Source organism: Myotis davidii, unplaced genomic scaffold (assembly GCF_000327345.1).
Source record: "Myotis davidii unplaced genomic scaffold, ASM32734v1 scaffold364, whole genome shotgun sequence".
Lineage (NCBI taxonomy): Eukaryota > Metazoa > Chordata > Mammalia > Chiroptera > Vespertilionidae > Myotis > Myotis davidii.
Window position 1 is genome coordinate 542,005 of NW_006295560.1, and position 15,086 is coordinate 557,090.

At 46.1% G+C, this 15,086-nt stretch overlaps 1 protein-coding gene across 1 annotated transcript; it reads left to right on the forward strand.

Annotated features, from left to right (window-relative positions):
- Positions 1-542: 542 nt before the first annotated feature.
- Positions 543-1,577, forward strand: LOC102771274 (melanoma-associated antigen B18). Its single transcript, XM_006770219.1, has one exon. The coding sequence runs from the start codon at positions 543-545 to the stop codon at positions 1,575-1,577; it is 1,035 nt and encodes a 344-aa protein (XP_006770282.1).
- The last annotated feature ends 13,509 nt before the right edge of the window (positions 1,578-15,086 follow it).

Below are 15,086 nucleotides of genomic sequence, written 5' to 3' on the forward strand. Positions count from 1 at the left end.
AGTTTAAAGTCAGTAAAGGTGGAGTCCTAAATTTAGACAGGTATGGAGGTGAATAACATTTGTTAGAACTGAAGGAACACATTTCTCCCAGAACTGAGGCCCTCAGCCCACAGAGCTCACCCTACTCTGACATTGCCCTACCCTGCCTGGTGTATCCCTCACATGGCTCAAGCATGGCTGTTAGGCCTAATGAACCCGCACTTCCACTTAAGGAGTTGGTGGGATAGGAAGCCTTGTTCTGAAGAGGAAGCCTCAAGTTAACAGAAGAAGTAGTCAAAAGACCAGTCAGGAGTGAAGTTTAATATCCTGAGTTAGATTGGTGGTGACAAGCCACTGCAGAACAGAGGAGGCCCCCAGAGTGCCTTCTGCCACTGTCTTGTGGTTTCCTAAAACAGTACCCTTAAGGGAACCAGCAGAGGCAGCTTTTCTTGGAGCCAATGTAGAATCTCCCTAGTAGGACTGTGCACATAATCTCTTCTTCTGTCTTCTAGGGTGACCTGTTCATCAACTTAATTGCTTGAACTCCTACCTGCTGTCTCATTATGCCTCGAGGTCAGAAGAGTAAGCGCCGTGCCCGTGAGAAACGCCGCCAGACCCGCCAGGCCCGTGCTAAGACCCCGACCCAGGTTCTGGAAGGTGCTGAGGCTATTGCAGCAGAGGAAGGAGAGCTCTCCTCTGCCCATCCTGTCCTGGAAGACAGCCCCCAGAATGAGCTTGCTGCTGAGACACCTAGCACTTCTACGGAGCCTCAGGAAATCCCATCTAACACTACTGGAGCTGCTTCCGGTACCGATTCAAATGAAGGTGCCAGCAAACAAGATGAGAAAAGCTCAGAATCCACAAAGACCTTGGAGAGCTTTCGCAGAGATCCTTTAAACAAGAAGGTGGTTCTGTTGGTGCAGTTTCTGCTGAAGAAGTATCAAAGTAAAGAGCCAATTACAAAGGCAGATATGTTGAGGTTGGTGATCAAAAAGTACAAGATGCATTTCAATGAGATCCTGAGAAGAGCCTCTGAGCACATGGAGCTGGCCTTTGGTATTGATTTGAAAGAAGTGGATCCCGTCAGGCACTCCTATGCCCTTGTCAGCAAGCTAGACCTCTCCTTAGATGGAATGGCAAATGAAGAGAACCTGCCCAAGACTGGCCTACTGATGATTGTTCTGGGTGTGATCTTCATGAAAGGCAATTGTGCCCCTGAGGAAGCTATCTGGGAAGTGATGAATATGATGGGTGTCTATGCTGATAAAAAGCACTTAATCTATGGGGAGCCCAAGAAGGTCATCACTGAAGATTTGGTGCAGCTAAAGTACCTGGAGTACCGCCAGGTGTCCGACAGTGATCCTCCACGCTATGAGTTGCTTTGGGGTCCAAGAGCCCACGCTGAGACCAGCAAGATGAAAGTCCTGGAGTTCTTAGCCAAGATCTATGATACTGTCCCCAGTGCCTTCCCAGTCTGGTATGAAGAGGCTTTGAGAGATGAGGAAGAGAGAGCCCAAGCAAGAGCTGCAGCCAGGGCTCGTATTGCTATGACTGTGCACTCTAGGGCCGTGGCCAGCAGCTCCTCCCACATTAAGTAAAGTCTGAGGCAAGTCCTTCACTTTTTGCTTGAATAGTTATGTCAACGTTCTAATAGTGGAGAGCCAGACTGGGGCTGGAAAGTGTATATCATCTTTGTGTTCTTATTGTATGTTGGTAACTTGGAATTTTACCTCTTTTTTCTTTTTCTTTTTCTTTTTCTTTTGTTGTTGTTTTAGGTTATATTTCAAATGTTGACTTCTGAGGCAGATTGTTTTCTTTGTGGAAGAAAAGAGCAGTCAACATTCTAAGTAGTGGATGGCCAAGGTGGATCTGGAAGGAACACAGTATTTCTGTTGAGTGTGGTAAACTTTAGAGTTTTATCTTTTTTCCTTTCTTTCTTTTATAACATTTTAAATGTTGATTTTTTAATAGATGGTTTAAATCATTTCAGAATCTAAATTTACTAATGATTTTAGTTACATGCTTATTTCTTGTAATCGATTTAAGATTAGGAGTTTTATTATTCTGTAAAACAAATTGGGGAAACCTTTCATATTTACTGAACCAGAACAACACAACATGACATTGTAATAGGCATTTCTGTGAAAATATGAACAGTAAAATTATTGGTATCAAAAAATAGAGGGAGAAAAGTAAAAGGTGTTCAGTTTTTGGTTTCCCTTATTCATTTTAGTCTGTTGTTCTATAAAAATAAAAGCTACATACCTGGATTTTCTTAGCTTACTGAAGAATGTAGGAGAAATAAAATGTTTATAAACTAGAGCTCATGTTTACTGTCTCATTTATTTCCCAAATATCAATTGAACAACTGCTCTTTGAAAATCCTGTTAGAAATGGGGAAACTAGGATACAAAACATCCCTACCCTCATAATTTCACACTCAAAGAGCAGTAATAATATAAGGAAGATGGTGAAATAGCCTGTAAGAAAGGATAAGCAAGAAGGAGAAAAGAGGCAGGGAGGCAGGGAAGAAGTTGGGAGGAGTGGGAATGGGAGGGTGTCTGGATGAAGACAAGGTATAAAATCCCTGAGGGAAGGCAGTTTGGGCTTTGGGGAACTACAAGTCCCTCAGTGAGTACACTGTTAAGTTGAGTGGGGTGGTAAGCTAGATGAGGCTTTGGGCTTGGTGAACAGAGGCCAGACAGACACATGGTGTTTCTCAATGTTGAAGGACAAGACCCTGTACTGGAAACCTGCATTAATAGTTACTTTAGTATCATCAGTAAACCAGAGGAAAACCTCCTCCTGGGGCAGAAATGGAATGTGCCTGTGTTCATGCTTGGTTACAGTTGAATGCAGAGCACAAACTAGGTGTTCTATGTACAGAGTATATTTAAGGGGTTTCTGAGACATAAGGGTGAAAGTCACTGAAAGTGGGATGCCGAGAAATTACTGTATTGGCTCTCTTTTCCCTGAACTGGGAGAGAGAAACAGATATTTTAATTAGGTTAACTTGAGTGCAATTTTGCAAACCCCAAGGGAGGGCTCCATATCTGGTGGTGATGAAATGAATGAAAAAAGGGATGGTTTGGATGAAAAGGCACCTGGGAGGGAAGCAATTGGTCCTTGACACAAATTCTAGGACCTCTGAATTGTATCCAACTGAGGAAGGGTCCCATGTACCCAAATTAACTAACTTATCCTCAAATGGGAAAATTTATTTAGTTTTACTTACTAAGTAGCATTATGGGTGAATTTTGTGTTATTTGTTTTAGAAACCTGCATATTATTGACATCTTCTGAGGGGAGGGTGATATCATCTGTGGTAAAAATAAATAAATCATATGATAATTGCCATTCAATTAATACCTAATATTGCCCAATTACTCTGACAAGTGTTTTATATCCATTGCATACATTCCAACAGTCCTACAAGATAGGGCTTATTACACATACTTTTCAGATGAAGAACTTATAATTTTCTCAAATTCACATCACTGATAAGTAAAAGAGCTGGTACTAGAACCCTGGTACCATTTTTTTCTAGAACTCACACTTTTCCTCTTCTTCAGCCCGTCTCTTCATTATCTATTCTTCCCACCACTCCAAGATATATCACAGGCTATTAAAAAACAAGACTTTCTGCCCTACCAGTGTTTCTCAGTGGTTGACTATTGACCTATGAACCAGAAGGTCATGGTTTGATTCTTGGTCAGGGCACATACCTGGGTTTGGAGCTCGATCCCTGGTGGGGGGCATGCAGGAGGCAGCTGATCAATGATTCTCTCTCATTCTCTCTCTACATTCCTTTCTGAAATCAATAACAATATATTTAATTTAAAAAAAAAAGACGTTACTACAAAAGTACTAAAAGCAGTCCTCATGAAAGAAGGTGAATATGAGAATAAAGAACTATTTTAGGATTGTCCATGGGTTTCTTTTGCTGAGGGTCCTTCTGTTCCTCATCCCAGAGTCCCTTGAGAGCTAACTCTTCCAGATGCTAGCACAAGTCCTGTGCCAGTCTGTTTCTACATTGCAGAACATTCCCCCTAGAGATTCCCAAGTGTGCCCTTCTGTCCAAACTGGAACCTCATATACTGACCAGCTCTTCACTGTGTCCTCTGGAGGCTGCACCCTGCTTCCTGTGATGCAGGAATCACCTGCCCTCCCCTTGACTAGAACGTTCCAACACTGCAAGTGTACCTTGGAGATATATCCCTCTCAGTGGGACCATTGACATGAAGTCTAGATAACTTATTACCACAGCTCCAGCTCCCACACCCATCTCTACATCAGTCTTCAAAGTATTTTCCAAATGAGCTGGTGGATACAGTCTTATTTCTTACAGAATATACTGGTAATTGATGTGAGACAACCCAAATATTGTCAGTAGGATTTTAAAGGGGTATGTTATTGAGACTGGCCACTGAACTCATACACCAATGAGTTCATACCTATAAGGTCAATACCCAATGCCTTCCTGGTAGGTCAGAGATGGAGAAAGACCATGGAAATCACTGTGTAATAAACATCTACTGAAGTTGAATTCCTCAGAACCCAAAGTTCTTCTAAGACAGGAATAACGGTTTCTTAACAGCCATGCTATCTTTGAAAAGCAAAGATTAAAATAATTCACCATCCTTCTGCTGCCTCTTATCTCAGTACTTGCTCCAGAGGAAAATGCTGCCTTCTCCTTGTTTCTAATGACACCTGTAGAAGTGTCCTGAGTGTCCAGTCATGCTGAGGGTTTCTGGGACTCAAGGTTTTGACCATGCTTCAATAGAACATTCTCATCCTATTGACACTCTACAGTTTATTTCAAAGGTAAGTGCAGAAAGGAGCTATTGAATGAATAAAGTGAATCCTCCCTATTGAGATTTTACGGTATTCTTTTGAAAATTAAACGTGATCCAACATTTGAAAGTATCTTCCATGTAGCAGGATTGGAAAATTGCAAGGCAAAGTAGCCTCTTTAGAAACTTTACCAAGGAATGAAGACTTAAAAAAAAAATTATAGTAGTTGCTTTTGCTTGAGCACCTACTATAACAGTTTATGGGAGAGAGCACATGCTAATTCATATGGTGCCTTGCTCTCCTCCCTGGGTTGATGGGGTGACTACACATTCCCAATCCACTTATATTTATGGAAGGGTCTGTGACTACTGTTGACACTGAAATATGAACAGAAACAATGTTTGTCAGCCTTAGGACAAGAAGTTTGAAAGCCAGTATGTCACCTCCATGTTTTGTGTTCCATTGATCAGCAAAAACAGAGATTCCTTGTTGGAAATAGAACCATCTGATAGGAGCAGACTGGATGCCATATCAGTTTTTACGTGCATGAGAAATAAACTTTGGTTGTTTTAAGCCATTGCAGGTTTGCAGATCTTGTCTGTTGCACTAGCTAGCAGTTACTATATCTGATTAATGCACAGTTACAATTTTGTGGTTAGAGGTATTTAAATATTTTAATTACAAAGTAATAATACATATATTCTTGATACAAAATTTCTAGTAATACAGATACATTTCAATTTCTCCCTTTCCTCCAAATTCAATCCGCTCTTCAGAGGCAACCACAATTAACTATCTGATGTGTGTCATTTAAACTTGATCTGAGGGTTTTTATACATAGATGTGCTGTAAAGATGTGTTAAATTTTTAACAAACATGCCGAAACCGGTTTGGCTCAGTGGATAGAGCGTCGGCCTGCGGACTGAAGGGCCCCAGGTTCGATTCCGGTTAAGGGCATGTACCTTGGTTGCGGGTACATCCCCAGTAGGGGGTGTGCAGGAGGCAGCTGATCGATGTTTCTTTCTCATCGATGTTTCTAACTCTCTGTCCCTCTCCCTTCCTCTCTGTAAAAAAATCAATAAAATATATTTTAAAAATAATTTTAACAAACATGATTAAAAATGGGCATATTATTTTGCATGTTGATCATTCTTCCAGTGTGCCCTGGAACAATGAATTTTACTACTTAAACTGAAGGAACTTGAGGCAGCACCTCAGAGCACACATGCCAGGACCATTGGTGTAATAACAGGATAGCACCAAAATTTGGGCCTGTTGAGGTAGTATGAGACCAGAGATTGTCCTAATAAATACCTAAGACCTTTTCTTGGTGAGGACTGGGCTTTTTAAAATAGTCATCTAAACAAAATATAGTACATTGATGAAGATAGTTACAGGTTTAACTGGTATATTTTTCCATTGTATGTTCTAAATAATTATTGACTATGTGTGATCAGGCTTCTAATTATGCTACAGAGGGGGCCAGCCTCGCACCTGCCTGGGCCCAGCAAGGCCCATGTGGGTCTGCAGGACGCTGCTCCTTCCGGTGCCTGCCCACGTGACCAGAAGTGCCCGCCTTCCTGCTGCAAAGCCCCAGCTCTGGGGGACGAGGCCCGTCTAACAGCTGCTGCCCAGGCCAAGAGGAGGGAGTAGCCCAGGTCCTGTCCCAGTCAAGATGCGAGGGGGGCAGAGTGCACAAGGGGGCGGCTTCCCGGGCAACCCCAGGACCTATTCTCCAAAAAGAGGGGCCCCCAAGCCTGCCTTCCATCGCTGCTCTCCGCCTTGGAGGCCCCAGAGAGGCCTTGGACAGGGGGGCCATCAGCAGGTCAGCAAGGGGAGGATGTGCAGGCCCTGAGAAGACTCAGGGACAGTCAGGGGGTGGGGGCCGTGGTGGGAGGGCCTCGCAGAGGGAGGATGTCCAGGTGATGGGAAGGCTCAGGGAGAGTGAGGAGTTGGGGGCCTTGGTGGGAGAGGCTGGCAGAGGGAGGATGTCATACAATTTAAGAAATAACTAAATGACAAGTAACAGAAGAGGTGTGGAAGAGAGCAATTTATTGCCCATCTTGTGAGCAAGGCAGTGTTGGGCCTTGGAAATCTCTAGTCCCTCAGGGAGTGAGGGACAGGTAATTTTCAGTTGGGCTGCATGATGTGCTGGATGAAGCCGAGGAAATGGGGACTAGTGGTCAAACTCTCAGGTAATGGGTCTTAGAGTGGAGACACTAAGCCTAGAATGGAAAACAGATCTTAAGAGTTACCTTGGGATGTGGGAATAGCTGAGAAATCTCCACCTGAGGCCAGACTGGAAGGGGTCCAGTCCACTTGCTCCAAGGCAGGTGAACATAGTGCCCAAACTAGCTGTTTTGAGAACAGGATGTCTAAAGTGTTTCTGAAAAATAAGGGTGATATCCCTTGAAATGAGATGCCAAGGAGCCATTGGGAAATCCCTCTTTTCATGGGCTGGGAGAGCCAGATCTCACTCCATGAAAATGACGTCATGTAGAGAATTTGTGTTTAACTTGGCAAAAAGTAAAGACAGACTCTATTTATGGTGGCGATGAAATTAATAATATTAAGGGTGGTTTGGATGACAAGTTGTTGGTCCTTGAGACTAATAAACATTCAGTTACATGTTGCTAGGGAAGATAACCACACACCCTTATAAAACAACAAATGCTCTATAGGGGAAATTCTACTTAGTACTACTTGCTCAGCAACATTTTGCCTTATGTGGTTTTCTACCTTGTATACAGTTGCATGTTCTTTAATAGAGCATGGAAATTAAATTCTGTGAGGAAAGGTGGTTATTATCTGGGTTCAAAATCATCCTAGTGACAACTGCCATACATTAAAAGCACCAAATTTGCCTAATACTATAGATAGTTTAGATTCATCACAAATGAATGTCCACAGTGTTGCGTGAAAGACTACCAGACTCATTTTGCATATAAAGAACTTGGAATAGGCTCACATTCAAGGCTAAAAACTGACAGACCCAAAATCCATCTCTTTGAAGGGGACAAGGCCCAGATATATTTCTCCTTAAGTAATGGGTTTCTCTTCTCTACCATCCAGTGGATTTTGCAAACTGTCTGATTACATACTGTAGGGGAATTAGGGGTCACCTCAACCTCTTGATACCCCACAGCCTGCCTCCCACAGAACTTTCAAATTCACTGTTCCTTAGTATAAGCCCCCCCCCCGCCCCCTGCAAAGTGCCACTGTGGGGCATGTGGTGTCCCTCTCCCTCATCTTGTGAGCATGCATCATTTATAGATTACTGTATAGATCATCTCTACAGGGTCCAGTGTTGTGGTTTTGGACACCACATCACCATAGAGCAGAAATCCCATCCTCATCTCCCGGGGTAAATAGGGGACCATTGAACATGGTCTTAGGGATTAATTTTGTAATTTGGTAGATATGCATCTAGGGCAGAGTATCGCTTATCTCAGGCTGCCCTAACTATATGCCATAGAGTTGATGGCTTAATCAACAGAAATTGATTTTCTCACAGTTCTGGAAGTTGGAATTCCAATGTCAAGGTACAAGCAGATTTGGTTTGCCCTGAGCCCTCTCTCCTTAGTGTACAAATGGCTTCCCTCTTCTCCTGGCTGTCCCTTGTGTGGGCACATGCCTGCTGTCTCCTTGGGTGACTTAAACTCATAAGGTTGGATTATGGCCTATTCTAATAGCCTATTTTTACCTTAAACATCACGTTAAAGACATAAAATCTCTGGCCATGTGAGGACACATTTGGAAGACCTCAGTTGACCATGACACTTGATCCCAAACTTACAACGTTTAAAATTGTGAGAAGTCAATGTCTGTTGTTTATATGACATCCAGTCTGTAATATTTTGTCATAGCAGCCCAAATGATCCAGGGAGTTGAAAATGAAACCCTTTGCTCCCCAGGTCCTCTAGCTGGCTGACTCACCCTCCAGATGCTGGGACTGGCCAGTATCTGTAATCATGTGAACCAACCTCTTTCTCTCTTCATCCTATTTGTTCTGTTTCTCTAATGAACCCCTACTCTCCAGCTGCTGTACAGAATACTTCAGACTTAGTGGCTTAAAATGACATAAATGTACACTCTTGTAGTCTGTCAGCCAGAGTCCTATTTGACTCTCAAATGCCTGAAATGGAAATGTGGTCAGGCTGGGCTCCCTCCAGAAGCTGGAGGGAGCATCAACTCCTGGTCTCAGGCAGTTTCTGGTGGTGGCTGGTGACATTGGCTTTCGGCTGCATCCCTTCTATCTCTGCTTCTGTCTTCACATCTCTTTCTCCTCTGTCTACGCTCACCTGCCTCTCTCTGATAGGGACATGTGTGATGGCACTTAGGGTCCACCCAAATGAGCCAGGGTCATCCCTCATCTCAAGGTCCTCAGCCTCCTTGGAGGCTGCCATAAGTGGGTACATTCCCAGACTCTGGGCATCAGGACCTGGTGTTGCCAGCACAGCCTTCCTCTCTCCCAGCCACAGTGGACTTCTCTGGCCCTGGCACTCTGGGGCCTGCACACAGGAGGTGATTCATTGTTTGCTGAGGAATGTGTGAACAAGGGGACACTGGAGGTCTCTTCTGAGCAGGTCTCTGCATAGCCTTCTGGGCAGGCTGCCCCCAGCAAGAGCTTAGCTGAGCAGGCTCTCCCAGCAGTGGAAAGAGACCCTGCTGTCTCAGTTTCTAGGGTCTGCAGTCCTAGGCCATTCAGGTTTCTCTCCAGATCCTCAAACAAAGGGTTTGCCTCTTTTCATCACCAGAAGAAAGTGAATTGTTTGAATTCAGATGCCTGTAGTCCCAGGATAGTTAGGCCTGGGCAGAAATCAGCTTCCGTAGGTTCCTATTAAATGCTACCAGAGCTTCTCTTGGGTTTAGCTCCTTGGACAGGCTCCTATGGGACCTCACCAATTGTTCTCAGGTCTGGAACACTTCCCTTGTTTTGCAGCCCTTTTCAAAAGTACCAGTGCTGCTGGCTTTCATCCCTGTCCTAGTTTGTTCACTGTATCATTTCTGAGTCTCAGAACCTGGGAGGGGCTCTCTTCTTGGGTCTGTGCCATTATCCAACCTGCTCCCTAGATTGGTCCCCACGCCAGTCCTGACAGCGGACTCTATACTAAATGGTTTTATTGATTATTTTTTTAAAGAGAGAGAGGAAGGGAGATAGGAACATTGATGAGAGAGAACCATTGATTGGTTGCCTCCTGCACATCCCTCACTGGGGATCTGGCCTACAATTCATGCATGCGCCCTGAGTGGGAATCAAACCCATGTCTTCCTGATGCATGGGTCAATGCTCAACCACTAGACAAAACAGTGGTCTGGCCACTGTCCTGGGCTTTGGGGCTGTCCCATCTCCTTCACTCTTGGTTTTCCGTTTCTGATTGTCATAAAATTCTGGTAGGCTGGGCGCTCGTATGGGGCTGGTCCTGGGGCTGTGGAATGCATAACCTGTAAGAAGCTTGGGACCATCAGGAAGTAGAGAGCCCAGCCATTGTCCCAGGCTCTCCCAGGCGTGTGGAGACCCAGAGGAGCCTGAACCAGAGTCCCAGAGGTTGGAAGGATAGGTGGGGGAACTGATTCTTCTTTGTGACACTTGCTATCACCAGCCGCCATGGACTGGGCCACCAGGAAGGACCTTCCTAGGCTGAGTCAGGAGCCCCAAGCTCCCTGCCCTCCCACCCAAAGGAACCAGAAAAAATAGAGACACCTCTTTGCTCTGCCAAATGGCCCTCTTCACCACCCCAGCCCTGACCCCATTGACAGCACTGGGAGGACCCTGGTCACACTGACTGGGTGGCAGCTGGAGGGTTCTGAGGCATATGGGGGGCCACAGTGAGAGTGAGGGTTGTTGGTGCAGGATGATATGAGGCTGCAGACATGGGCTTGAGTGCAGGCGCTGCCCAAAGACCAGACTCCAGCTAATTAGTTCCCACCAACCCACATCCCACCTCCTCCCACACACAGGCCCACATGTGTGCTGCCTTTGCACCCCCATGTCACCCTGCACCCCAGATCCACCAAGCTCCCTCAAAACCCTCTGCAGACAGCGCCCAGGAGCCCAGCCTATGTCCCCATGATCCCCCTCCTTGTTGCCCACACTGTCTGGAGACACAATTGCACCCTTTCCTTCCCATGGGCACCTGTCACCCTGGTGGCCATAATTACCCACACGGTGAGCAGTGAACAAATGCACTCAACTCCACACATTCGTGTCCCAACTTCATATGCCTCCCACTTCCCAGTCCCTTGGCTGTTTGTGGCCTTGTTTTCCATGAACTGTTGGTGGACAGTGTGCCCCCAAATACTCTATTCACCACCCCCATAAGGAGCAGAAGCCACCTAGATGGGGGGTACAAAAAGTCTCAGAGAGACACTTCTGGATCCTGCAGGTCCAGGCTGTGGAGTGGACAGCTCACTGTGGCCCTCAGGCTCCCCATTTGTGCAATAGGCTGATGATGCCCAGGGAGCCCGGTGGTGCTTCCCACACAGCTTCACATCCTCCTCCCCTTCCCTTGCTGAAGTAGACCTGGCCCCTCTTCTCCCACCTCAGGTTCCTGTTTGTGCCCCACACACACACCTCACCCACCCCTTCACTTCCTAAACCTTTCCTGAAACATTCTTCCCACCTCACGGGCTCCTTGCCACTTAGGTTGTCACATCGCCGTGAGTGTCCAGTCACCACCATGACTCTCAATCCTCAACTTCCTGCCTCCCACAACCCTTGCCAGGATACATTTCAACCCATCACAGGGCACACCTGTACCATCAATTCCCAGCTCCATTAGCCTTTGAAAACCTGTACCCCAAGTATCTATTCCCAGGTCCAAAGCCTCACACCAGACAGGGGTCACCCAGTACCTGGTTCTGAGGTCTTCATTCCTCAAATATGTCTACACATTTCAGCTGTGTCCAGTAGCTGAACCCTCATCCTAATGCTCCTCAACTTCACTCTCATCCTCACCCTTCTCATCCTCATTCTCCTCTTATTCTCTCTCCTCACCCTCACTCTCATCTCCCTCACTCTCCTCTTCCTCACTCTACTCTTCTTCACTGTTCTCTTCTTCACTGTCCTTATCCTAACCCACACTGCATTTGTGTATCCAGGAATTTGTTTGAAGGTCTTAGAAAACAAAGCCAACTTTCCCTCAGTATTTTACCTCCCCCAGCTCCTGTTCCAACTCTGGTACTTTGTCAAGGAATTGGAAGAATTGTGTCTGCATTTGTCATGTGGCCCCCTGAGAGCTTCTATTGCAGCAGGCTCCTTGCTCTGCTTTCCTGCGGTTGCCTTGGTGTGCCATGCTCTGGGCTCACCCTGCATCTGCTCTGTGTCCTGGGATGTACATCTGAATGATCCCTGTGAAGGTAGATGTTCTGTCTCCCACAGGCTACTAGGTGGCTCGGCTTTGAGAAGTACCAGTAGGAAATGGAGGGCAGGAGGAAAGTGAACTAGGTATTGGTTTTCTGGTTCCTCCCAGCAAGGGTGCTGGGGTCTGCTTGTACCCTGAACAAAGCACCCCACTGCTTTTGGAATTTTCTTCACCCAGCTCCATTTTGTGGCTCTAGATTCCAGTAACTCCTCCCCTTGCTTCCTCAGATCAGGGGACAGGGGAGCTGGATGGAAGGTACAAGTTGTATAACTCTTTGTGCTGTTTCTTCCCCATAAGGCTATACAGTCACTGCAGCCCCTGCCCTGCCCCAACTACATAAGCCTCCCTTTACTAGGCTCTCCTTACATCACCAGGCTTGCATGGGTAGTAGTCTCCTGCTGGGATCCCAGGGGCATTCATTGGTCCTGCATCCTACAGTCCAGGAATATTTCTCACAGTCTCAGTGATAATCAGAATGGTGAGCCAAGGTTTTTTTTCTGGGATTGTATCTCATAATGATGAGGAATGAGCACAGAGGACCCGAAGATTTAAGCAAAAGTATGAAACATTTATTATAAGCAGATACAGACTCCCCACAAAGGGAGAGGGTCTGATTATGGCTTCCCTGTTGAAGCCCTGCCCTCTAGGGGTATATATTTGCTACAATCCTGCTCTATAGCTACCCCTGTTGCCACATGATTGATTCCCTCAATTGTTCTTGCCCAGGAAAGGAACTGAACTGATGTGTCAGTTCACCTTATTGTTGCAGGTCCTCCCTGTTTTCTCATGCCTCCTGCTCTGAGTCTGAAAACATTCTGTTATTCCTGCATGGTTGGTTTCTGTGATTAGGCTCACTCAAACTGCCATGTCTGCCCCTTTCTATGTTCCACTTGCTTTTGTTTTCCATTGGACCCTTTTCCTGACTTACTGCGTGTCAAACTAACTCCTCTCATCAGTGGCAGTCAGCACTACTGTCCTCATCACCCTCTCTTCCCTGTGCACCTAAGCACCAAAGTCCGGTTTCCTTTCTCACTTAATGTCACAGACTCCAGGATGCCAATTCAGATGGCATAGATAGCTCAAACAGAGCAATTGACATGTCATTCTTTTTTTCTTTTATCTTCACCTGAGGATATGTTTTTGTAGATTTTTCTAGAGAGAGAAAAAGGTAGAGGGAGAGAGAAAAACATTGATTGCTTGCCTCCAGTATGTGCCCTGAACAGGGATTGAACCTGCAACATTATAGTGCATGGGAGGACACTCCAATCCCCTGACCCACAGGGTGCAACTGTTGTTCCCTTTAAGTTAGAAACATCAATGAGAGAGAAACATGGATCAGAGCTGCCTCCTGCACACCTCCTACTGGGGATGTACCAGCAACCAAGGTACATCCCCTTGACCAGAATTGAACCTGACACCTTTCACTCCGCAGGCCAACGCTCTATCCACTGAGCCAAACCAGTTAGGGCACACTGTTATTCCTTTTAAGACCCTCTTGCCTCTATGACTATGTAGGGTGCATGTCTTGTCCATCCTCTGCCTTGTAATATTCCACCACAAGCTTCTTTCAAGGGACACAACACCTTCCAGCACTGTGGTTCCAGGAATAGCCACACCCCATAGAGTGATGAAGGCTTCCTGGAGTCCAGGGAGGGGTCCCTGGCTTCCCATGGCCTAGGTCTCACTCCCTCTCACCCATTCTGACTCCAGGTTCTCAAAGACTCACAGCGTGTGTTGCTGCCCTCCTGTGCGGGGCGTGGCTAGAGTTATGATTCTGGAAGCTATTCCAGAGAGAAGGTGGCTGCCCAGGATGCACAGGCCTTCCCTGCAGCCTCCCCCGCTCCAGGCAGGAATCAAAGGTGTCTCTCCTTTTATCTCAATGCAGGAAAATAGAGTACATAAAGGGGTGTTCTATGCACACTCTCTCCACGGAGTTTCTGACAAATAATCATAAACTCCCTTGAAGTGAAGGTGAATAGAAGCCACAGTGTTGACTCTTTGTGCCTTGAAGTGGTAGAGTCAGATCCCACTGTAGTAAAAGAGCATTTTAACTAGAATACCTTGAGTGGACTTAGGTGAGTTCTAAGAGAGGGCTAGACTTTGGTGGGAAATAAAGGAAAAGATAGTAAAGGTGGTTTGTATGGAAGGACTGATGGAAAGGATTGAATTATTTCGTCCTTGTTTAAATTCTAGAAACTATTAGTTGCATCAAAGTATTATGGCAGGGGAAAACACCATACCAATCTATACTAATAATAGAGGAATATGCAAATTGCCTGGGACACCTTCAATGTAACAGTAAGGACCAAACAGCAGTCTGCGTGGGGCGACCTGGATAGCAGGGGGGGTTAGTTGTGGACACCTGAACGACTTAACAGCAGGCTGCATGGGGCGACTTGGCCGGCAGGAGGGTTAGTGAGGGATGACCAAAGGACTTAACAGCAGGCTGCGTGGGGTGACCAGGCTGGCAGAGGGGTTAGTGAGGGATGACTAAATGACTGAACAGCAGGCTGGTTGGGGTGACCAGGCCGGTAGTGGGTGGCAGTAAGGGGCAAACATGCCAGCCGGGGGGGGCAGTTGTTGGGGGTGAAGAGACCGGCAAAGGGGACAGTTAGGGGTGATCATGCCAGCAGGCCGAGGCAGTTAGGGGTGACCAGGCTGGTAGGGGAGGCAGTTGAGGCGCATCAGGCTGGCAGGCAGGTGAGCAGTTAAGAGCCAACTGTCTCAGATTGTGTTAGGGATGTCCTGGATTGGAGAGGGTGCAGACTGGGCTCAGGGGACCCACCCATGTACAAATTTCATGCACCAGGCCTCTAATTTATATTATAAAGCATGCATTATAATCCTTCTGGCTTCTAAGTCATTAGCTCTCTGTGGTTGTGAGGAAAACTATAATTTTCCCATATTGTTAAAAGTGTATTTCTGTTGTTAAAATGTGTGACATTTCCC

Bases quoted from the DNA above. Each gene is read 5' to 3' on its own strand.
- LOC102771274 (XM_006770219.1), top strand. From the start codon at position 543: ATGCCTCGAGGTCAGAAGAGTAAGCGCCGTGCCCGTGAGAAACGCCGC.